The 25,766-nt window shown below is 37.7% G+C and overlaps 1 protein-coding gene across 10 annotated transcripts in view; it reads left to right on the top strand.

The window, feature by feature from the left end:
- ZNF407 (zinc finger protein 407) overlaps positions 1-25,766 on the top strand; it is a 530,790-nt gene that overhangs the window by 397,387 nt on the left and 107,637 nt on the right. The window contains exon 9 of one of the 10 annotated variants that reach the window (XM_077135217.1): positions 3,882-6,120. The exons of 8 other annotated variants lie outside the window; for them this stretch is intronic. In XM_077135217.1, coding sequence (XP_076991332.1) covers positions 3,882-4,093 — 212 coding nt within the window. In that variant the 3' untranslated portion in view covers positions 4,094-6,120. One more of the 10 variants, XM_077135219.1, reaches the window with a different exon arrangement.

The raw sequence follows: 25,766 nt of genomic DNA, 5'->3' as shown, positions 1-25,766 counted from the left end.
ATAGTTTTTACTTTGGGAATGGAAGTGTACCTTTATCATGTAACCCAAGTGTAAAAGAAGATGATTAACATGAGGTACAAGAAGGTAAATTAAAGAGTACTTTATTTTTTGAGAGTTGAGTAATAAGAGAGGTGAGAAGAAAGCATAGCCTGAAGCTGAGCGTGGCCAGAAGGAGAAAACAGGGTCAGCAGAGCTGATACAAGGGTACTGAGTTGAGTTGGCTCAAGTACCATACAGAGAGATGCTCTTTCAAAGTGGCACACCATCATTTTAGGTTTCTTTTTGCTTTACTTTTATTTTATTCTAATATATCATCTTTGTCCATATTCCTAGCTTTTCCCCTATGTGTAAGGAAAAAAATGTTTTTGTAATATGTGCTATTAGATCATGAATCTTTTACAATGAACCAAAAGTCCATCAAGCAAGTAATTATTGTTTTAGATCTAATTCTGTTATAGAACTTAATATAGTTTCTTTTTTCATCCCAGTTTGTCCATCTACTTCTAAGAAAATGTGTTAGAAAGACATCAAGATTTTTATGTTCTGTGTGAATATATCAAATTTTATCTTTTTTTTATTTATTATTTATTTATTTTAAATCTGAAAATTTTGTTGACATATATTCACATAGCATATATTCTATCCCAAATAAAAAATGTCTCAGTATCCTCACTTAAATAACTAAATAAGTGAGGATACTTTTTTGTTTTGTTTTGTTTTGTTTTACATGGGCAGGCACTGGAAATCGAATCCAGGTCTCTGGCATGTCAGGCAAGAATTCTGCCACTGAGCCACCATCGCACTGCCCGGGGATACTGTTTAAAGCCATGTATCTCATGGGTTAATACTATAAATATAAATAAGTTCTTGTATGAACTACTTCAAAGGTGTGACATTTATACAAAGAGTTAATAATTGAGCGGTATATGGCAAAAACTACTTTTTTTTTATAATTTCTTTTTTACATTGGAAAAGGTATTTGAAATCCAGGGTGATGCATTTTCATTATTTGTGGCAGGATCAATTTGTGTGTTGTTCATCTTCTGGGCTAATGTTAAGGTATCAGGTTATGCACCTGTTGCATTAATCATTTTACTCGGAGTATAAGAAAAAGCATCTTATCATAGTACAGCTCAAATTGAATGTCTTTTGCCTAAAGTCTTTTGGGATAGATTTGGAATATTGCTTGTTAATTTTTGCAGAATTTTAAACTGAGTATTTACATTTTGCTATACTCTACTTCTTCATATTTATGCTCATTGTCCTTTTATCTCTAAAGGGCCCTGTCGTTCCACACAGAGGAGGAAATCTTCACCAAAAGATGCCTTCTCCTAAATCTCTGGATAACACAGAGATCATTATCTACACCTCACTAGTTGTACTCCTGAGAAAATAGACATTTCCATGGGATTTCCCCAAGCAGATAGCCATTTGATTCTATTGCTGAGCCGTTTGCGGGGTGAGGCACTTATCTTTGTTAGGAGACTATTTAAAACCCAAGCCATTAAACTCCAGGAAACTGGGATATAATGATGGAACTATATGGAGTTTACCTTGTGGAATCTGAACAGCAAGATACCAACCCATTTCAGAAATAAAGTAAACTGCCTTTCTTTAATACTGAAAAATTCACTAATAAAACATATTTTCTCTGTATCTGGTGATTATTTCTGAATCATATCAGTGAAAAGTTGAATCAATAATCTCTAAACTTCTAGTGAGGAAAAGTGTTATCATTCTTTGAGTTCATGAGATTTATATTCTTCTGTTACTCAGTGTGTTGCAAAACACATTTAAAAGAACTGAAGTGATTAGAACTGGATTTTGGTTGGGAATTTATAACTTCCCTTAAGTTGAGACATGCTCGATTGTCACCAAACAAATTTTGGGTGTTTTGGACTTCCTGTAATTTCATTGGAGATTAATGTAATGCAGTTTGTTCATCTTCCTTTATTCACGTGATGCCTCTCTCCCAGAGCCCTCACATGGTACTCACCCCTGAAGATTCCGTGGCAAACAAAGCAAGTATGGGCCTAACCTCCATTTTTAAGGAGGGAATAGACTTAATTAAATAACCATAGAAATTAATCCCTAATTACACTCTAAGGTCTATAAGGAAAAGAGCAGAGGTATTTTGAATAGACACGCCTAGGGAAGCAGTCTGTGTGGGCAGCAGGGGAAAGATTGGCTCAGTGTTGGAGCAGAGAACTCAGAGCCTGTTGATTAATAGGCTAGGGTTCATGGAGGGGGAGCCCTCCAAGCTGAGCAAACAGCCAGGGCCTGCAGGGAGAGGGCAGGAGCCTTGGAGGATGTGCAGGCAGTCAGTATGCGGTAATGATAGTGATTCTCCAGTAGCTTTCACCTTGTTAGATCTCTTTCTGAACAGTTTTTTAACTGCTTTCTAAAACAGGGGAAACACCTACAGAGCAGCATTGAATTCATTCCATTTTCTTCTCAATAACTCACCACAATATGTATGGTAACTGTTTTTATATGAGCATTCACTATTTGCCAAATATGCTGTTTTAAAAGTATCATCCCACTTCTTTTCCACAATGACCCTATGCTACTATTATTCCCAATTTAATGGTGGTGGGAGCAGGAGGGAAGGTGAAGTAATTGACCCAAACTTATGAAGCTAGTGTCGCAATTTGAAGCCAGGTACTGGTTTCAGTGTAAACACTATTATGCTACTGTTTTATGCTAGGTAATTGACAGTGTTATATATGTTACTTGGATTAAATTTTACCATCCAAGAAGTTTTTTATCAATTAGGGTTTGATCCTAGAAGAACCACTTTGACTGATATAGAATAAGGGATTTCTTGTAGGAATTAAAACCTTCATAATTCTGGGAGTTAAATTTAAAAATGACCCTAATGAAAGGAATTCAATTTTATGTGTGATAATCCCCTTTAAAACCAGAAGTTTTAAATGTGTCTGCCACATTTTATAGGCATGACATGTAGGATTTTCTTGGTAATATACTACTTTTGATATACCAGATAGGTGTCCAGTTAAACTGGGGACTCTTTTGCATTGAATCACATCCCCCACAAAGACATGTTCAAGTCCTAACCCCCAGCTCTGTGGATGTGCACCCATCAGTATATAGGGTCTTTTCAGAGGTTCTTAGTTACATTAGATTAGTAATGTATTAGTTACATTAAGATGTTATTAGCCAAATTAAATCAGGGTGCACCTTAATCCAGTATGACTGGTGTCCTTATAAGCTAAGGGAATTTGGACGTAAGAGTCAGAGACAGATAGGGAGAGGGATGGCCCTGTGGCAGAAGCAGAGATGGAGTTATGGACTGCCAGCAGCCACCACCAAACCACTGCTGACTTGAGAAGCAGGAGCCTGCAACACCTGTGGTGGACTTCTAGCCTCAGAACTTAGAGGCAGTAAATTCCTTGTTCATTAAGCCAAGTGTAGAATAATTGTTAAAGCAAACCTGGCACACTGAAACAGGGCCAAATTGGGAACATTAAGTTTTAAAAATTTGAGAACAGAACTGCATATGAATCTGTGTTGAAAATTTCACAGATCTTTACTTGCTCATAAACATAGGCAGTACCAAGGGAAAATGTGGTGCACATAAGAAGATGTCACTGTCTGGATTGGAGATGTGCACTCCTCAGTAACCATGGCACCCTGCTCCGTGACAGGGTTTCTGCATCACACTCATGCACTGGACTCTTGTACTGGTATTTCAAAAGTAGGTTGTCATTTAGTTTATTCCCTCTTTTACCCCATTTCAGTAGTTTCACTGTTTGCTTATTGTGCTAATTTGAAGCTTTTATATACTCGAGAAAAACCATGTCCTTTAACACTCATTCTATATTGCTGGATGAGACCTTTTTTTGTTTGTTTCCATGGAGATGTGTCTCTACCCATTCAAGCTGGGGATGCTGATTTGAGCCTTTTAAGAGGGAACCATTTTGGAAAAATCTTTAGAGCCACTAGAACCAACAGAGCCCACACAGCCAGAGACCACTGGAGAAAAAGAAGGAAAACACCCCTGGGGGAACTTCATGAAACAAGAAGCCAGGAGAGAAAGCTAGCAGACGTTGCCATGTGCCCTCCCAGCTGAGAGAGGAACCCCCAACTTCATCAGCCTTTCTTGAGTGAAGGTAACATCTTGTTGGTGCCTTAATTTGAACATTTTCACAACCACAGAACTGTAAACGTGCAATTTAATAAATTCTCCTTTTTTAAAAGCCATTCTGTTTCAGGTAAATTGCATTCCAGCAGCTTACAAACTAGAACATTTATGAATGGGCCACATGAAATTCAGAATTCCTACCTTTTCTCCATTGACTTACTTCAAAATTTTTTACCTTTCTTTCTTTCTTTTCTTACATTTCTCCTTTGGCTTCTTTTTAGAATATTTGGCCTTAGAATGTGTTTATCTGCTATGTCTGTCATGCTGGTTTGAAAGGATGTATGGACCCTAGAAAAGCCATGTTTTAATCAAAATCCCATTTCATAAAGGCAGAATAATCCGTATTCAATACTGTATGCTTGAAACTGTAATTAGATCATGTCCCTGGAGATGTGATTTAATCAAGAGTGTTGTTAAGCTGGATTAGGTGACGACATGTCTCTGCCCATTTGGGTGGGTCTTGATTGGTTTACTGGAATCCTATAAAAGAGGAAACATTTTGGAGAATGAGAGCAATTCAGAGAGAGCAGAGCAGAATAACATAGCCATGAGAAGCAGAGTCCACCAGCCAGTGACCTTTGGAAATGAAGAAGGAGAACACCTCCCAGGGAGCTTCGTGAAGGGAAGCCAGGAGAGGAAGTTAGCAGATGATGCCATGTTCACCACATGCCTTTCCAGATGAGAGAGAAACCCTGACTCTGTTCGCCATGTGCCTTCTCACTTGAGAGAGAAACCCTGAACTTCATCGGCCTTCTTGAACCCAGGTATCTTTCCCTGGATGCCTTAGATTGGACATTTAACTGTAAACTAGCAACTGATTGCAGTTTGGCCTTTTTAAAAGCCATTCCGTTTCTGGTATATTGCATCCCGGCAGCTAGCAAACTAGTACATCTATAGAAGTAATTTTTCTAGTATGTCTTTCCACAGTCATGGTAATCTCATTCCCAAGCATTGTGTATCTGGAATTTCTGGGTCATCTCTCTTAAGAGTGTGCATCTTGGACTCTTTATGAATCTAAGTAATTTTTATCATATGCCAGTTAAAAATCTAACATTTTGAATATCTATAATTGCTACTTTTAGATAGTATTTATTAGAGCGATTGTCCCATCTGTTTCTTGACTCTGTGATATTAACCTTTTGTAATTAAAATGCTCTATCTCTTTGATACATAGTATGCCCTTTTACTTCTTTTTAATTTTATTTTTACCTCCAATCATTTTTCTCATCATTTTATCCATTTACTCATGTGCTACTTCTTTGGTACCTTTCAAATGCTAAATGCTGTACCATTTATCCTTAGTAACCAGGCTGAATTTTTCTGTCCTTTTTAATATTTAGGTTTTATTGGATGAATGTAGAGTGCCCCTTCTCTGTGTCTTAAATAATTGCCACTTAAGGGAATTAAGAACTACAAGGGAAGGAAAATGCTGAGCCATAGACTAAGCAGAGGGAGCAAACGTTCCCACTGGGTCCAATTTCTGAAGAAGGACCATCAGGATAGTGGCTAAGGCCTGGAATTATGGTCTGAATGACCTCTGGAAAATGATCAGTTCACAAAAGGACCTTGCCTGTGTTTCCACCAAGCAAAGTAGGGGTAGGTGGTAGTCACCTCACAGCAGAAAGACAGCTCTTCTGACCTTGACTGACTTACAAAAGCACAGAAAGAGCAAATGATCACAGGAGCATAGAGAATTGACAGTGCAGGATATAAGCCACTGTAAAGCTACATTTGATCCCAAAGTGGAGATTAATAGTGCATCCACTTCTAAGGCCTGCATTTTGAGCATGTCATCTATTTATTTTATAAATAATTTTTTTTGTTTCATTTCTGTTGTTTATGATATGTAGTCATGTATCAAAATATGCACATCTAAAACACCTTTTAGCCTTCCACCTGTTCACATTTCTCTTACATTTTTTTTTTTAATTCTGAAATCTGGTCTCTTGAGAATAAATTTGCTGAATATTAGAATTAAAATATGAGAAAATAGATTTTCCTTATTTTGGCTAGATTTTTATATACGTATCTTAGTATATAGAGATACCTTTATGTATCAACTAGGATGTTTTCTATTTAGAAACAAAACATAAGGTAGCAAGTAGGTTTTTTATATATAATGATAAGTAGCTCAATAATAATATGAAATCAGAAGACTAATATAGAAATATTATAAACAATTATGTTTTCATGGTTTTTGTCTATGAACCTGACACTTAAAACGTGAAAGAAAAAGGCAAAGAGGTAGATGTCAAATAATAAATAAGCATTTTATCATTTTTCTGAAAGTCGTCCTGTTAATTGCATTTTTATTTTAAATTCTTACATAGTCAAATGATGGTGGAGACGATCTTCATAGCATTTACATAACCTTAGGGTAACATGAGGCAGGAAACACAGAACCAGAAAGGAGAAAAAAAAAAAGCAAACAAAGTTTCACAGTAAATTAGGAGAAAATATTTGCAATACACAAGACAGACACTGGAAGATATAATTACTGTTGCCACAGAAGATCAGGTCAGTATTCCTAATGTACAGAGAACTCCCTCAATTCACTGTTAATGAAAAGACAAATTTGAAGTCATTTAAAAATGCAGATTACCAGTAAAATATGCAAAGTTGTTTAACTCATTTGTTATCAGTAGATCACAAGAATAAGATGCCAGTTTTATCAGATTGATGTAAGATTGGTACCCTAATGGTTGAGAATAACCAGGAATAGAATTTATATAGGAAAGCTGGAATTCTCAAACATTAGCAAAGGGAAAGAAAGTTGCTAAAACTTTATTAGAATATGAGCTAGACATAACTTAAAATTTTCAGTGTACTTACCATTTGACTCAGCAGTTACACTTTTAAACAACCTTGCTGAAATAAATGTAATACCATGTAAGGTTATTTTGTCTTTAGTTTTTATAATAGTCAGGAACTAGAAACCATCTAAATGTCCACCAGTAGGGGTTTGTTTTCATAAATTAAAGCATGTTCATAACAATGGGCAAATACAGAACTGTTAAAAAATAATTATATGTTTTTGTGAGTGTGTTGACTTGACCATGATATATATGTATTTGTATGACCATAGAAAATCGTATGTTATGACATTTGAAAAACTGTTAATATTGTTCCTTTCAGAGGGTAGGTTTAGATGGTGAATGGGTATTTTCCATTGTGTTTCTTTTTATAACTTTATATGCAGTAAGTCTTCATGGCTAAGGTGTATTAATTCCATAATGTAAGTACTTCAAAAAAGAGATTGAAAATGGTATGTTGAGAACATCCTTTTATTTTTTTTTTGTTTACTTGTTTAGAAAGCATCCAGTTTTTTCTGTGTTTTCTACAAATAAAATTTTTTCTGTATTTTCTACAAATATAAATTACAAGGCTATAATTTGTTGCCTTTTGTAACCGAAAGAGAAAGCAACAAATGCTATTAAAACGATGCTAAAGACCTCTATAATCAAAATTAAAGAAATAGGCCCCCTCTACTCCAGTTATATCGAGGTTGCCAGCATGGTATGGTAGAAAGAATAACTGCTTTGCAATGCAATAAACCTTAATTTTAATGCCATCTCCAATACTTCCTAGCTGTGTGATCTTGGGAACCTTACCTAACATCTGTAAGCTTTAGCTTCTGCATGTATAAAATGGGTATTAAAAACCCATCTGGTCATGGATATCATGAGAATTAGCTTATTAAATTCCATAAAGTCTCTGTTGCAATGCCTCTCAAATAGTACTTGCTGATTAAGTCATCTATTTTTTCCTGAAGACTCTGAATATTAGGAGAGATGAATACAGTTCCCTTGTTTGTTCGGTTCAGGGATAGAGATGTGGACAAAATGTAAATGACCTCTGTCCTTATAGAACAAAATAGTGAGAGAGGCAGGCATTAAACAAATCGCCACAAAGAGAACTCTTGAAGAATGGGGGTAGGGCGCCAGTGAAGCCCGCCTGGGGAAGTGGCCCAGAAACCTAGCCCTGAGTGAGTCCGCGGTCAAGGTCAGAGTTTGCTTGGGGAGGAAAGTGCCATGGGTGCCATCTAAATAGAGGCAGTGGGTCAGTGTTGCTGGGTCCAGGTGAGCTAGGGAGAAGAGAGAGTCTTGAGGTGAGGCTGAAGAGGTTAGTGAGGTCCAGGTTTCAGAGGGATGTTAAGGATTTTAAACTAAGCAGAGCATGAGACTAATGAAGGATGCTGGTCAGATGTGTACCCACTCACCAACTTGTAGCCTGGTCACAATAACTTCCCGATGCATCTGTTTCCTTATGAAATGCTGAAATGACAAACTTTACTTTGCGGGACTGTTTTAGAGGAAGTAGAAGACAGTTTCTATCCAAGTGTTCCCTGCGTGTATCCACTCAGTGACCGTTGGCTCCTCACCACTATCCCCTCACCTAGCACCAGGCTACGCTCTCAAACCAGCAAACTGGACTTGGGAAGGGGATGTGGGGGGCTAACATTTTCGAGACCACGTTCTCACCCAGCTCTTAAATCTGATGCCGAATACTGGTTGATGTGCTGGGTGATTTGTTATTTCAGCATCCTTCCCTGTTTACTACCCTCCACATTTTGTAAGAATTCGTGTTTTTTTCACGTCATAACCTTTAAATCCCATTGCTGGCTTTCATCTATGCTGTCTTCACTGCAGTCCGGCACGGCCCCTTCAGAAATCCCAGACTGAAAAAGATGAACTGATTGGCATTATATTTTGTTGAAAAAGCCATATTTTAAATTTGCAAAAAGACAGAACTAGTATATTGTTATTTTCCTGGGAATTCTGTGTTCATGTGCTGGTTTATCTCGAGGTTAAAAATATAGATGTCATGGAAACAATGACCAATGTAAAGCCATCCTCCTTTTGGACTATCATGGGGTAATATGCAGCAGGTATTACACAGCTTTTACACGTGCTGTTCTCTTCCTTGTAGCGGCTAAGTCATGTCCTCAGCTTTTGCTTCCCATCTGAAGATGGAGTTATTATTTGTCTGAATCCCTGACCCGTTAAAGGAAATTGGACCATAAATCTCAGGTGGTTCTCCACAGAAGGCACAGAAACAGATTAACTGATGAGAGACTTTGTGAATTGAGTTAAGCTTTACTATTTTAATTCAAGATTGTGATTCGGGAGTTTAGTCCTGAATTTACCTCATAAGTCAATCAACACATTCAACAGTTCAGTGAAATTTAACCACAGCTACAGAGCTACAACTTGGAAGATGAGACTGTTCACCCTAAAGTAACTAGAATGCAGTCCTGAGTGTAGGTGTGGAGATTTCCAGGCCCATGGTCTGTCTGCTTGCAGCCCCTTCCTGGCCGGAGCCCTGATGGCCTCTGGGGACAAGGCCGCAGAGCTCACCATCGCACGGGCTGACAAGACGCTCGCGGTGTGAAAGGGCACTCTCGTTCCACATAACAGTGTCCCCCTGATTTTGAACCATTCCAAAACTAAGCTAGATGTCATCTGTATCTGAGAGGAAGAATGTGGGCTGGGTGTGGCATGGAACGAAAACTGATCCCTTTCTTAGCATGTTACCTAAACTTGTCAAGTGGATTATTTCCATTCTCAGCCTGGGTCCTGAGTGTCAGGGCTAGTTCTTGTGATTCCAGGGCTGCTCGATATCAGGCACCAGCCAGCACCTGCTCGGGGCTCACTGGGTCGTGTGCTCCTTATTTAGGAAATAAAACCTGTTGATTTTTTTTTTTTATTTAAGGGATTTGTTAATCTACATTGATTTCTAAATTTGTTTGGATTCCTTAGTTGAGAAATATAGTTCATCACTGACTGCTCTGCTACTTGGCAGCAGTTGATAAAGCGTCCATGCAGAAAGTGTCAGAAAAGGTTAATATTTATTGATTTTTATGGTGCTATACCCCATGTAGTTTTGCCATCAAAGATGTATGGCCACCAGCAATGGAATCTGTAAAATTGCAGGATGCACACTAGATTTTATTATAATCCATGCCAGCTTTCTAAATTTTTAAAATGACAGATATTTAACTTAATACAAAAAGCTCTGAAAGTATAGCTGCTCTGAACCTGTGACTTGAATTTAATTACTTCAACATTAAACACAAGAACAGCACTTAAAACTGAAAAATAATCCTTGCTTTGCAAACAGCAATCACATTTAGCCTTCCTTCCATTTAACTATATGCTTTTGATCTGAGAAGATGCCCAAGCAAGTGATAGCTGAAATTATGAGCAATAAAGGGCTTGCTGCTTCAAACGAAAAAGTATATAATTAGCAGAGAAGGGGAGAAAGCCTATGTTTAGTTTTAAGGGAGTTTCAAAGCAGTGGTTTGAATGCCACATCAGTGTTGAAGTGTGCGGGGAAAACCTCACTGCCACTGCCTGGAATCATAGATCCATTCTCTGGTTGCAGTGTATGGGTAAAAACTAGCAATCACCCCTATATTTCCGTTTCTTTCCAACTGTTTTCCCTAACAAATATGCAATTCTTGGCTTACCTGTAACGGCCAGCAATATTGAACTCTTTCTGTGCAATTGCTTTCTTAAATATACTTAAATTTGCATTACTTAGTGGTCTGTGGTATATCATATATAACAGGTGAAGTGAGACAATTAATGAGTTTTAAAAAAAATTTTAACCATAACTGAGCACATTGAAAGTTGCCTTTAAGTCCCTTCACTTTGTTATGAATCAAAACTAAAAACATGTGTTTTTTTAAGTGGCAGCTAGAATGTCTTTCTGCAAAAGATTTAATGAAAATTCTAATGCTAAAACAAAAATCTGCTTTCACCAGCAGAGTAGATTCTAGAGTGTCCTATAAATATGTTTTAGATCTCCTTTTGTCTATTTCACATTTTTTCAGTGGAGGTTTATCCCACCCATTTGTGATACGTTGGTTTTTTCCCCCCTCATAGTCGACTTACTGCATTTTATTATGCTTAAAGGAACTAGCTGAAATAGCATTTCTGGTTAATATATGGTAACTAAAATTATGAAATTGAAAAATAATTTTTAAAGGCTTAGAGAAAATTCCTGAATTGTTTTCTAAAAATTGTTGACAGTATGAAGTATTTTCCAAGGACACTTTTCTTTTCCCTGAAATTATTAGTCTTATTGTTAAAAGTATCTTTATAAATATCGGTCTTATCTGCAACATTTTTAAAAATATATTCATAAATATCAGTGACAGGGTGTGTAATTCTTTACATAGTTCAGCTTTCTTAATTGTTAATGATTCTGTCATTAATCTAATTTTATTCTTCTTCCTCTTCTTTTCTTTTTGTTTTCCTTTTAACCAGGCAAAGTCTACTACTAACACAGTAATTAAATAGTCTTCCTTGAGGAACATCTCAAATGCTCTTTTACAGTTTTGTTTTTGCATTTCAGTATAGGTTTGTGTTTGTGCTAACATAACCTCAGTGCTAACTCTCTGACTTCTTTGTTACTAACCCTTCAACTGTGGATGGCAACTAAGTGACGGGGTTCCCCCAAAACTTGGTTTTCTAAAATTATGTACTGCTGCCATGAGCCATTCATTGGTGTCTATAACACTCTCACCTCCAGTTTGGTCATTGCCTAAGGTGGTGACTGATCTGTGAAGATGGTTATTGTGAAATTAATAAGTTTTACAATTAAGCTTCACTATCTAGGAGTTAACAACAGAAAATAAATGAAAGGAAGGAAAACATTTAACAACCTAAAAGGGAAAGAGGAAAAAGAGCCATTTGAAATAACTGGTTAAAAAATTTAAAAAAAATAATTTTAAACTTTGTAAAAACAGATCATTTTAAGTTTTGTAAAAACCATATGACTAAATAAGCAATTTTTAAACTTTAAATTGTGGCAAGATGTACTGTTAGAATCATGGAGCTCGTGTGATTTTAATCACTGTGGAATTTCTTCTTTGCCCTACTCCCAAGAAAAAAAGGAATATATCCTTTGAATCACTCTTTTGGTCAAGCATGTTTTTAAATTTTTGTTTTAGTAATCAAATTCACCCTTTTCAACGATGTACTTTCGTTGGTTGGACTCCATGAGCCACCAGAGAGAAAAGATTTAACCCCAATTTAAATTGCTTCGTTTAATTGTTTACTTTGTGCAAATTTTAGTTCTAAATAAAACATTCATTCTAACAGTTATAATTGAAAAACATTAATGCATATTTTATAACAATTTATTTGCTTCTCATTTTCTTTTGTTTTACCTTCTTGGGCTGAAACTAAAAACTGAACATGATTTTAGTGGTTTGGTTTGCATTAGAGATGCATTAAAAATTAAATACAAGAAACTATTTAAGCATAAATGTGGCAGATAGAAAACAGATTTCTTTTAAAACCGGCAAAAACAATAACAGCAAGATACCCTGGGAAATAACAACTAAAATAGTATGACAGTTTTTAAGCTCCTTCTTTGAACAGCTAATCCATGTTGCTATCTTCTATGAGAGTGAGACTTTTTAAGTACATTTTAATGAATTCTTTTTAGGTGAATTTTAATCATATGAAGTGATAAAGCTTTTTGGCTAATCTTGTCATATTCCTCAAATAAGATTTTTTGATTGAAAAAATGTTATTGTTTTACAACTTGGAGGAGATGAATCATTTGTGTGGTTTACCTGGTCAGTTTGCGGCAAGGAGGCCAGACCACAGGCACTCATGATGGAGCAGCCGACGTCCTCAGAACCTGCCCTCCCCCGTCTCCAAAACAGGCTGTGCTGAAACTGTCTCTAGAAAGTATCTTGTTTCTCTCCTTTATTTGTATAAGAGGAGAAGGAGAAAAAGCAGTTTTTATGGTTCTTTCAGATAAGGCTCATCTATATAGTTTGTGTAATTTTTTTTCAGTAGATAGTATTACCTTATTTTAGCAGGAATTATTACCAGGTGCATATGACCTGGGAGAATTAAAATTATTGGTAGTAAGAAGGCCCTACGTTCATGACGTTTTCCATGGCAATTTCAGTCGAGCTGTTTCTTAGCTTGTCTGGAAATTTCAGTGTGTCGTTTTTGCTATACTGGATTAGGCAAGGTCCATAAAGAACCTAAATAAGATGCAATATGAAATGGCATCACTTAAATTAAAAAATAAATCTAAGGTATATTTTAAGACTTGAAGGTAATGGGAACTCAGACCAGGCTGCCACCACTGGAGTCACAGCCGGGCATCCTGGCTGGTTGCTGGCAGAGGCATGAAGAGCAGCAGCTTCTCCCAGCGGCCAGTCGGCCAGAGCCACTGTGGGCAGGTGGTGCCGGAGCAGAGCCAGCTAGGTTACTAGGGAAAGAGAGACCTGGTCAGCACGCAGGGGATCAGTAACCTTTCCTCCCATGAAAGTGAAGGCTGCTCCTTCATTGCTCTCGACAGCTCTCTTTCAGAGAAAATCCGTTGTTCTCTCTCCGTGTGCCTTTTGTTTCTGCTTACTTCCTCTCATTTCCTTTTTCCACTTCTTAAGACCTTAGCCCCCTCTCCTTTTTACTCTCTGTTTTACACAAGAGCACAGAAATATACTGTAAATTCATATCCTCAAAACCATGGAGGACAGAGATTTCAGATGCAAAATAATAAATACAAAGCTACCAACAAAACCCAGGGCGTTTCTCTCTGAGCATTATCAAAACTGAATGGCCAATCACCTGGGTTAAAGAAGGTATTCCTTTCCACCTGTCTCTCCTTTTAGCTTTTGTTGCTGTAAATATTTAGAGGAGCTAATACTCTTCGTATCTTTGTCCACTGCTTTTCTTTTGTGGATGCTTTTGCTCAGTAGCTGCTTTTTTTTTTGGTTTACATGCAGTGGGACTATCATATCTTACCATTATCTAACTGGTTGCTTGTTAACAAAAACTGTCCACTGACATCCACCTACATGTAGTCGTCATTACTGAGAAGGTGCCGTTTATTTGTAAACAGCATGCTCTTAATCGCTGGGTTTTATCTGACTTGTCCTGTTCTCTTCTACCTTGCATAAAGTTTTGTATACGTAAACATTACTTTTGGAGTTTTCTTTCTGTCTGAATCACAGTAACTGCTGGAGTCACTTAACTCTCTGGGTTTAAACTTCCTTGAGTATAAAACAAAGGGGCTCAACTTCTGTAGAGAATCTCTCTGGTTCTCAGGTGTAATATGTTAAGATTGTGTGAAATTGCAAATAATTCTAGATGACAACTCTAAATGTGTATTCTCTCTCTCTTTCCTGTTTTTTTAGAGCAGTGGCTCTTTACTATTTTTAGTTTGTTCATTTCTGTGATTAGGTAGAAACAAAATCCCTATTGGCAGAATGTTGGTGCCTCTCAAAAGCTTTGCAGGCAGTTTTCAGGGAATGACTGATCATTGAGTGGTTTATGGATCCCCAGGTTGAGAATACTTGACCTAGACAAGGAAAAAACAAAATATGACTCCTTAAAACGTACCTTTTTTTATGAGGACATTGGGAAAATGTCTATGAATATCATAAACAGTGATCTTCCCTGCCACTTAGATGTTAGGACAGTGCTGAGATTCTGTAGTATCCTGAACATCCTTAAGAATCTCTGATGTAGGAGGGATAGCACCAGGGCATATACCCTAAGTGCACAACCTTGATTGGGAGGGCAGCCACTAAATCTGTTGTGACCATGTTCACAGATGGTCAGTCAGCAAATGAAATTCAAATTGTCAATTTACAACAACAACAAAAAACGACAAAAAGAATAACTAATTTTTCTTTTAACCACCCACCAGTTATGGTTAGGCTGATGACAACAAATGATTGTCCCAACTAAAATTGGCGTCACAGTAGCATCAGAACAGTTTGGGGGCAAATGTGGCCTGGGTTAGAGGCAGGCCCCTGATAGCCATTCCTCCAGTGGGCACCAGCACAGCGATGGGCCACAGAGGCTAAACAGTGCGCAGACCTGTTCCGGAGCTGCACTGCCCAAGAGGTAGTGGAAGGTGGTGGTCTTTGACCATGCATCTCGTCTTCCTCGTTCAAACACCCTGTGTGCCTTTCAAAAACTGATTTAAACATGACTTGACTCCTACCTGCTAACTTTATTGCTCACATACGTAAAAATATTAAGCAGTGACAAGATGGGAAGAATCAGTGCCATCCTGGGCACTGCGTCGGTCATGAATATGAAGAGAGGCCATGATTTTCATTATTTCTGTGGCTCACGTAAAGGTCAGTGCCATCTGGAAAAATAGCATGGGTTTCATTCCTAGAGTCTCACTGTGCTATGAAAGTGTGTGCCACAGGGAGGGCTGAGTTAGAAGACAAGTGCTCTTTTGGTGCTGAATTCCTCTTGACCAATGAAGAAGAAAATTTGAGTCCCTTATAAAATTGTACCAGCTGTGCAGGTACCTAAAAATCTTGTTTGCTTTTATCCTCGTCAGAGTCACTGAGATGACATTACCACTGTTTTTCTTCAGTTTCTTCAGAGGATTTAAGTCCTGCCTCTTCTGCTGGGTGGTGAGAAGCTTTAGAATTAAGTCCTCTGTAAACCCAGGGAGGGCTTCCATTTTCTTACTCATAGGAATGTTCAGAACACATATACTTCATGCTCTCTCTCCCAACTCTCCAGGGTTTTCATACTTTTAACGAGATAGAGTTTTTAATGAGGCTTTTAGAAGCTTTTGAAAGTTCTTTAATGATTTTGTTCCAATCTTTTGCCACTGCCTTTACTAGGACCGTGTTGATCATCTATACTGAAAGTTTGCTACCACAAAGATTTTAATATTTTCACAAAACATAACAAAAAGTTATGTTTTCCTTTTCTTGATTTCAAAATGGGCACATATTAAATATTGTAAAGAAGTCTAACCATCTTAAATCTCTTCCTGTAGTAACAGTGGTGAAATCTTATAAGCCTCTCTGTTAAGACCATGACAGGGACTCCCATAAATCCCACACTCAGATTTACCGTAAGGTAAGAGAGAGACATTTTAAATAGATTTGAGCAGGGCTCTCCTCCTTGTTGTGGCAGTTCCTTGTGAACAGTGGGAACCCCCACGAGGCAGTGAGAAGCGAAGTGAAGAGTAGCAAGGCGTGGTCCTGGTGTGTGGCCAAGCTCCTCTGTTGTCTTTATGTTCTTGGTTTCTTTACTCATGAGGTTTGCATCAAAATTGTTGCCCTGTTGACTTGCTTACAGCTTTGCACAGGGATCTTGTAGACAAGTGGCAAACTCCAGAACACTTAAAGCGGGTCACATGCAGAGCTAGTCTTAGGAAGTTAACTACTGATATTTCTGCCTTTTATTGCTTTATCTCCCCTTTGATTGAATGCTTTGATATCAATGTTTTATTTCTTTCTTGCTCCTCATCTTAGTTTCCTGTAATTGCTTAACTTTCAGAAGAACCTTGAAACATGGCATTTTTATTTGAACGTGTAGTTTTCCCTTTCTCATTTACTCTATTATGGGCATCATGTTTGTAGATTTATTTCATTTTCAATATTAGCTATCTGTTAGTTTAGATGTAGGTTTTAATATAAATCATTAACTTTGAATCATTTTCATAGTGTGTTTTCTTTGCAGTTACTAATGTTTAGAAATAAGGTCACTTTCTAAATGGAAAATTCAGTGAAATAATTTCTAAACATCAGGTTGCAAATTTTTAATAGAAATACTAAGGATAATTGGAGAACAAGACAGTTGTAGAGAAAATATGATCTGGCAAAAATACAGACAACAACAGTAATTCTTGGAAAGTTCTCATCACATTTACTGGAACATAAAAAAACTTAAGTTAGAAATTTAAGAAACAAAAACTGTGGGTTGCTAGTAGCCCCATGAAGTGTTGGCGGAGTAACAGAGTGCCATGAAACGTGCCTTCAGGCGCTGTTATCCAAAAGTACTGCTTCTACCCCTTGTAATGAAAATAAATGGCTAAGAAATCAAAAATCTAAAAGGCAGAAAGGAGAAAAATTTGATCATTTTAGAGCAATGGTTCATTTGTTCAAAATAAAAGACTAGATAACTTAGCAGTGAATTTCTTCAAGTTTCTGATCCTCTCCATGAACTTTTGATAACTACTAAGTAAGGTTGACTTGCTTCCTCCTTGATGGGCCATCTCATGTAATCCTCCCATAGCCCTGAGCAGTGTTAAAGGACAAGAAAACAGGCACAAGCTGATTAGGCAACTTGCCCAAAGTTCCACCTTCATTTATTTAATAAATATTTATTAAGTGCTTTGTGTGCAGCAGCTGCTGTTCTAGACACTGAAGACACTGTCTCATTCCTCAAAAGGAAGGTACATAAGAAGAAGGTGAATGAATAAATACAGATAGTAATGGCTTGTTGTGAGAAGGGACTTGAAGAGAAACAGATTGGAGGTGCTGGGGAGTTGGGAGGGGCTCTGCCTGCTTTATATGCAAGACTAGGACAATGACTGCTTTTTTTAAACAATTTTATTGGAGGATTATTAGCTTATAATAGTATATATTTAAAGTGTTCAATTTGATCAGTTTTGAGGTATGTATAAGTCCTTGAAACCATCACCACAATCAACATAATGAACATATTCATCTCCCTGAAAGGTTGTAAGGAAATGGCTTTTGAGCAGAGATGTGGGTGAAGGGAAGTCCCTGAGGCGTGTTGGGGAGGAGCTTTGAGGGCTGAGGGAACTAGTGAGTGATCAGGCCTGAGGCCTCCAAGAAGTTCTGGGGTAAGCTGAAGAGGAGGGATGCGATTGGAGTTGGGGAGTAAACTAGTGGATCACACAGGGCCTCCCAGGCACAGAAACCAGAGGATAGCATACGCTGGATGTGTGACTCTCCTAAGAACACGTTAGCATGGTACGCCTGCACTTTTTACCACCCAGATGCAGCTAGTACCTCATTTTTATGTCGTTTTGTGGACTGGAAATTTACTTGTGATAGGCTCCACAAGCCCAGGAGAAAACTTGTGAGGATAGCCTACTGGTGTTGTGCTCTTTTCTTCCTGGAGAAAAATTTGAAGCCTTAATTGGAGGGACAAAAACAAAAGGAAGGGAGAGAGAGGAGAGGGAATGGAGTGAGTGTACCTGTGCTTGTACATGTGCATACCACATAAATAAATCACTGCAGTCTTCATTGTAATGAGGGGGCATGCACTAGTTGACTTAATTTCTTTGGACTTTTCAGATATTAAGATGTATAGTATTTTTTTAAAATAAAATGCAATGCTTTTAGAAAAAAAGGAAAGTGAGAGAATCTCAACATTTACTACAAATTAGGAAAACTTTTTTTTTTAGTCAGTTGGCTTACTTAAAATTATCTCAACAATCACCTTACCCAAAAACAGTTAATTGGGAGAAACAAACCAAATGTTATTCAAGAAAGTCTTAAGAGAAATTATTTTCAAAAGAGGCATTTGTATTGCTATCATATCTTTATATGCTGTAGTTATTATATGTCTTTTAGCTGTATCATTAACAGCTTTATGATTAGGTCAATAAAAATATTTTATTAAACTTGTATCCTTCAGCTCAGGATGAAAAGTGAATAATCCTGGACATGGAAAAAATAATGTGAAAGTTTTCATTGTTGTTTCTTATGAAATCAAATCTTTGAGGACTGACTTTATAACCATGCAATAATTATTAATATTTTACTGAATGGAACTAGTCTTACAAATTTTCATGGGACTTGAATAGCTTAATTTTATCAATTGAAATTTTCATTATTACTAGAAAATTAAGTTTTATTGGATGAGATGTTAATTACAGAAATAGAAATGCATAATTTACCTGCATATTTAAAGACAAGACTATGAATATATGAAGCAAATATACACAGCATTAGACATTCTTTGGCTCAAAGTTTTTTTTTTCCAGGCATGTTACCCTCATACCCAGGGCATAGGATCTTCCTCAGCTGTTCATCTTAGTATCCTGCCTGAGCTGGTTTCAGCCGTGTGAGCATCATTATCCTCCTCCTCATCTTTCCAGAATGATTCTATTCCAGGCACTCTTTCTATAATGGAGAAAATAAAGGCACATGTCACTGAGATACATCCATTGTGAATGGGTCCCACATGTTGTAATTCTCTTTATCCAGAAGGTGTTTTTATATGTCATAATCAAGTGTGCAGTCTAAGATGCCATTGACCTAGCAGTGCCAGAGGTGCAACAGGAGTCCAAAGATAAGGACTAAGTAAGGGTCTCAGTGAACTGAACCAGTTAGAAGTTTGGAAATCCTGAAGGGTGATGATAAAGGACAGTTTAGGGTTATTTAGAGACAAGCTGGGTTAAAAAAAAAATGAGGAAGCTGGAGACTCACAAATACTGAAGAGACACTAACAAGAGAAAGAGAAAGGATTTGTATAGGCACTTATAGGGTGGCCACTCAGTCAGGAATCTGGAGCTCTGAATAAAATGGTTTAATCCTGGATGTATGGGTTAATGGGATCAATACCTTGCTTTTCCAAGGGCCAGGGAATAGAAAAAGAGTTGGTAGAGGATATAAGCTTAAGTGAAAGGGAAAATCATAGACCCCAGTGATCAGAGATTTGGAGGAAGCCAGCAACTGAAGGGCAAATAAATCAGGAGGGCATAAATAACATTTAAAATTCATACTAGGCTAACCATGTAATATAGATTAGTTAGCTACCTAATCTTTGCATAGTAAGTACTCCAATAATTCTCTACTCTGAAGAAACTGTAGTTCTTTACAAGAACAATAGTGCAGTGGGTAAAATCTTTGAGAATCAATATCCTTGTTCTCCAAAGTGATGGCAAATGTGTAGTTACTCTGTGCCACATTGACAGAACATAAACAGATGTTGAGTTTTGGGCTCTGCTCATTCGTCACATGTCTTATCAAGTTCATGAGGTCAAGGAAAAGAAATCAGCCAGTTGCCAAGTCATATAATAGATAGATAGAACTTCACGGTTCAAAAGGATCTCTGGGGCCAGCAGCACTCTCACACTGTACATACCTACTCTGTGTATATTCACATATACTATCTGTGCCACTGTCTGCTCAGATACTGAGTGTCAAGGCCTTCTTTATATGTCATGCTATTCCTTTTTCAAGAAGTTAATTTTAAGAAAGTTCAACTATAGATGGAACCAAAATATTCTTATCACTTGCTTTTAGTTCTTTCTTTGAAGCTCCACATAAGATGTCAAATCACTTTTTTCAAGTGGCTAATATTTTCAGTCCATCTTGAAAAATTTCTTCTTTCCTTCATTGTAATTTCTTAAGGGCAAAATTTTAAACCCCAACCTCCAGTCTAGTACAGCTACATGTGAACATTGTTTACTGAGTTGCCTAACTATCTAGCATCCTCTTCTCTGTGACAATGTCCCCATTTCTTCCTAGCCTCTCATTGCATCCCTTTACCACTCCACTAACCTTCCTTCTAGCATCCTGCAGCTTGTCCCTGCTGACCTTAACATTGGACACCGAACCCCAAGCCCATACACCAAGTGCATCCTGACCACAAAGACCGGGCTCTTTATCGTTGCCCGTTCTGAGGTAGCATCAAGGTTTAGGTCAGCCATTCTATTTAATTGGTTTATTTAGTTTAGCAAGCTAAAATCTCTCCAGCTCTTTTCCCAAAGCTATGTTCATTTTGTTTTTTTAAACCAAAACCATCAGATTGCCCTGGTCTCTCTGTAATTTTATTAGCTGTTTTACAATCTTTCCACCCTAAAGTGCAAGCACAATGTGTGTGCTATGACATGCCCTTAGCAGACTTACAGAGATGTGTAGCAGACATGATATCAGCACTGACTGCTGTTGAGGCCAAGGCTGCAATGGTGGATGGAAATGCACAGCATGGGGATCGTAGGGCAGAGGTAAATTTGGTCTGGTTTTGTTTAAGGGAGAGAATGAGTTTTGAGCAGTGATGGAACGGCCATAAGGAGGGTTTGAATGATGGAAGTAGTATTCTTCTCTAGGCGATCCCAAGACAGGGCCTTGATGGGCACAATCTCATCTGAGTTTTTGGGGATTGATCCTCAGGTTTGTAGCACTTGACTCGTGATCTTGTCAATAAACAGAGATAGTCACAATAACAATTTCCATGGTAATTATATAATTAGATTTTCTTTTATTGAGAAGTAATGCTGTCAAACAAACTGGAGTGTTCATGGAACAATCAGCACATTTGCTTGTGGAAAAGCTACTTATGAGGCCAAATCAGAATTGGAGTTGCTTTACTTAGTTTTAAAGGCAGAGCAGTGTCACTGAGTTGAGTTTAAGAAGAGGTCCCCCATGAAGGCAGAGCGCAATGGCAGCCTAGTGAGGTGTGGAAATTATTTTGTCCTCCAGAGCAGCTGAGAAGTAGCCAGGAATGGTACAGAACAACTGCTGAGGAATATCAGTGACTGATACACAGTGTACACCAGTCTGGACCAGGTGGAATGGCTGAGTCCCCACACAGAACTGTTAAGTCCCCCAAGGTACAGAGGCCAGTGCCCCTCTCCCATGTGCATGGTAGGCTGGCTCCCTGAAAGGAAAGGAAACACACTTTACTAGCAGCAAGGGCTTAGCTCACCCAAGCTCCACTTGTGGAATTAACGAACAAATTCTCACTACCATAAACAGACCCTTAGCACATATAAACCTGGAATAATTACTAAAGGAACTAGGAGGTTTTGCTCCCACAGAAAGGGGTAGAGCTGACAGAAACAAACAAAAAGAAAACATAGGCTTTTTGAATTGGACTCCACAAAATACTGGAAAAGGGCTGGACTGCAAGAAAAGGGGGCGCATAGAGCCTGGAGATACATAGAGCCACATCTCAACTAAGCTCTTGATTGACAAACCTGAGGAACGTGAGTCTGGCTCTGAAAAGGCCTTTTTGCTTTTTTTTTTTTAATTTTTTACTCCTTAACAGCTCATTAGATAGAATGGAAGCACTTTTTGGCTCCAACACTGTCCCAGGCAAGGAGAGAACTAAAACATGTCTGAGAGACAGTAACTAGTCATGTAAAAGGGGTTAATTCCCTAAAGGGCTTATCTTCCCCAAGAAAACAGGAGCAGCCTAGCTCAAGTGGAATACATCCTTCAGGGAGTTGAGGGCCCAGGGACTGGAAAATAGAAGCAATTAAAGCCATCCTACTACCCCACCTCTCACTCAGCTTCACCCCTGGCAGGGAGAGGAAGCTGAAATTATAAAGGCACCACATCGCTTTAAGCTGGTGGGAATCTGCGGGCAGACAGGCACCACATGCTGGGCAGGATAGGAAAAGCACAGAGTCTATAGGCTTCATAGGAAAGTCTGATAACCTTCTGGGTCTCACCCTCAGGGAAAACTGATGCTGGCTTCTCTTTCCTCCTGCAATATGTGCCTGTTGATCTGGAAAAATCTGACTGGAGTCTATAATATCTAAGAAGATCCTCCTAAAAAAAAAAAAGTTAAGATCCATATAGACAGGGCAAGAAACAGAAAAATAAGAACTGAAAAATTCTGTTCACTTAAACAGAACCTATGCTAGAGGTCTAGAATAATTTGAACCAAATGTCAAAGAACAAATAGTGAACAAGCCCATCCAGCAAGAAAACACTAGGTAAAAGAGTGAAAACAACTTCCAGAATAAACTAATTAAGGAAATCAAATGCCTAGATGCCAGCAAAAAAATAACAATTCATACTAGGAAAATAGAAGATACAGCCCAGTCAAAGAAACAAACCAACACTTAAATGAGATATAGGAGTTGAAACAACTAATTCAGAATGTTTGAGAAAACATGCAAACTCTCATAAAAAATCAAATCAATGATTTGAATGAGGATATAAAGAAGACATAAAGAAGAACTCAAAAGTTTGAAAAAACAAACTGCAGAATTTATGGGAATGAAAGGCACAATAGAAGAGATGGAAAAAAAATAGTGGAAATCTACAACAATAGATTTGAAGAGGGAGAAGACAGGATCAATGAGCTAGATAACTGGACATCTGAAATTTGACACGCAAAAGAAAATATAGGGAGAAGAATGGAAGAATATGAGCAAGGTCTCACAGAATTGAATGACAACATGAAGCACATGAATATAATGTGTTGTGAGCGTCCCAGAAGAAGAGAAGGGAAAAGGAGTTGAAAGACTAATGGAGGAAATAATCATTGAAAATTTTCCATCTCTTATGAAAGACATAAAATTACAGATCCAAAAAGTGCAGCATACCCCAAACAGAGTAGATCCAAATAGACATACTCCAAGATACTTACTAATCAGACTGTCAAATCTCAAAGAGAAAGAGAGGATTTTGAGAGTGGCAAGAGAAAAGCAATCCATCACCTGTAAGTGAAGCTCAGTAAGACTCTGTGTGGATTTCTCAGCAGAAACCATGGAGGTGAGAAGGCAGAGGTATGATATATTTAAGATTCTAAAAGAGAAAACTGCCAACCAAGAATTCTATATCCAGAAATTGTCCTTCACAAATGAGGGGGAGATTAAAATATTTTCAGACAAACAATCACTGAGAGAATTTGTGACTAAAGAGACTGGCTCTGCAAGAAATACTAAAGGAACAAAATAGATAGGAAAAGGCAGGAGAGAGGAATCTGGAGAAGAATGTGCAAATGAAGACTATCAGTAAAGGTAAAAAGAGAAAAAAATTAGATATGACATATAAAATCCAAGAAGATCAAATTGTAGAATAAAGTACTACCTTTACTGTAATAACATTAAATGTTAATGGATTAAACTCCCCAATCAAAAAACATTGACTAGCAGAATGGATTAAAAAAACAGGAGCCATCCATATGCTGTCTGTTGGAGACTCACTTTAGACCCAAGGACAAAAATAGGTTGAAAGTGAAGGGTTGGGAAAAGATGTTTCATGCAGACAGCAAACAGAAAAGAGCAGGGATAGCTATACTAATATCCGACAAATTAGACTTCAAATATAAGACAATTAAAAGAAACAAAGAAGGGCACTATGTATAATAAAAGGAACAATTCTGCAAGAAGATATAACAATCTTAAATATTTATGCACCAAGCCAAGCTCCAAAATACATGAGGCAAATGCTGACAACACTGAAGAGAGAAGACACCTCTACCATAATAGATGGAGACTTCAATTCCCACTCTCATCAATGGATAGAATATCTAGACAGGGAATCAATAAGGAAACAGAGATTTTGAATAATAACATAAAAGAGCTAGTCTTAACAGACATTTAAATAGAACATTACACCCCATAAGAGCAGGATACACATTTTTCACGAGTGCTCATGGATCATTCACAAGGATAGACCATATGCTGGGTCACAAAGTGGGTCTCAATAAATTTAAAAAGATTGAAATCATATAAAACACTTTATCAGATCATAAAGGAATGAAGTTGGAAATCAATAGCATGCAGAGGGCCAGAAGATTCATAATTATTTGGAGGCTAAACAATACACTCTTAAACAAGCAGTGGGTCAAGGAAGAAATTACAAGAGAAGTCAGTAAATATCTCCAGTCAAATAAAAATGAAAACACAACATATCAAAATTAATGAGATGTAGCAAAGGCCGTGCTGAGAGGGAAATGTACTGCCTTAAATGCCTATATTAAAAATGAAGGAGCAGGGCGGGCCGCGGTGGCTCAGCGGGCAAAGTGCTTGCCTGCTATGCCGGAGGACCTCGGTTCGATTCCCGGCCCCAGCCCATGTAACGAAAACGGAGAAACAAAATACAATAAAACAAGAAAATGTTTAAAAGATGTTTCCCTTTCTTCCTCTCTTCCTTCCTTCTATCCTTCCTTCCTTCTCTCTGTCTTTCCTTAAAAAAAAAAAAAAAAAAAAAAAAAAAAAAAAAAAAAAAATGAAGGAGCAGAAATCGAGAAATTAACTGTTCACTTGGAAGAACTAGAGAAAGAACAGTAAACTAACCCAAAGCAAGCAAAAGGAAAAAAAATGAGCTTAGAGCAGAAATTAATGGAATTGAGAATATGAAAACAATCAAGAAAATTAAAAAACCAGTAGTTGTTTCTTTGAGAAAATCAATAAAATCAATGGATCCCTCAGGAGGGTCATGGTGGTTCAGCAGGCAGAGTGCTTGCCTGCCATGCCAGAAACCCAGGTTCATTTCCTGGTGCCTGCCCATGTTAAAAAAAAAGATTGATGGACCCTTAGCTAGGTTCACCAAAAAAGAAAGAGAGAGAGAGAGAGGAAGGATACAAATAAAGAAAATCAGAAATGGAAAAGGAGACAAAAGCACTGACCCCATAGGAATAAGGGAGATAATGAGAGGATACTATGAGCTACTATATGCTAATAAACCAGACAATGTAGATGAAATGGATAACTTCCTAGAAAGGCATGAACAACCAACATTGACTTGACAGGAAATAGACGACCTCAACAAACCAATCACAAATAAAGAGATTGAATCAGTCTTCAAGAAGTTCCCAAAAAAGAAAAAGTCCAGGACCAGATAGCTTCAAACGTGAATTCTCCCAAGCATTCAAGAAGGAATTAATACCAACCCTGCCCAAACTCTTCAAAAAATTTGAAGAAGAAGGAACGCTACATAACTCATTTGATGAACCCAGCATCACCCAATACCAATGCCAGACAAACATACTACAAGAAAAGAAAATACAAACAAATCTCTCTAATGAATATAGATGACAAAAATCCTCAACAAAATACTTGCAAATTGAATCCAGCAGCACATTTAAAGAATTAGACACCATGACGAAGTGTGACTTATTCCAGGTATGCAAGGCTGATTCAACATGAG

This window comes from Tamandua tetradactyla, chromosome 18, assembly GCF_023851605.1.
Source record: "Tamandua tetradactyla isolate mTamTet1 chromosome 18, mTamTet1.pri, whole genome shotgun sequence".
NCBI lineage: Eukaryota > Metazoa > Chordata > Mammalia > Pilosa > Myrmecophagidae > Tamandua > Tamandua tetradactyla.
The sequence above is the reverse complement of the archived record's forward strand: the minus strand, read 5'-3'. Positions and strand labels throughout refer to the sequence as shown.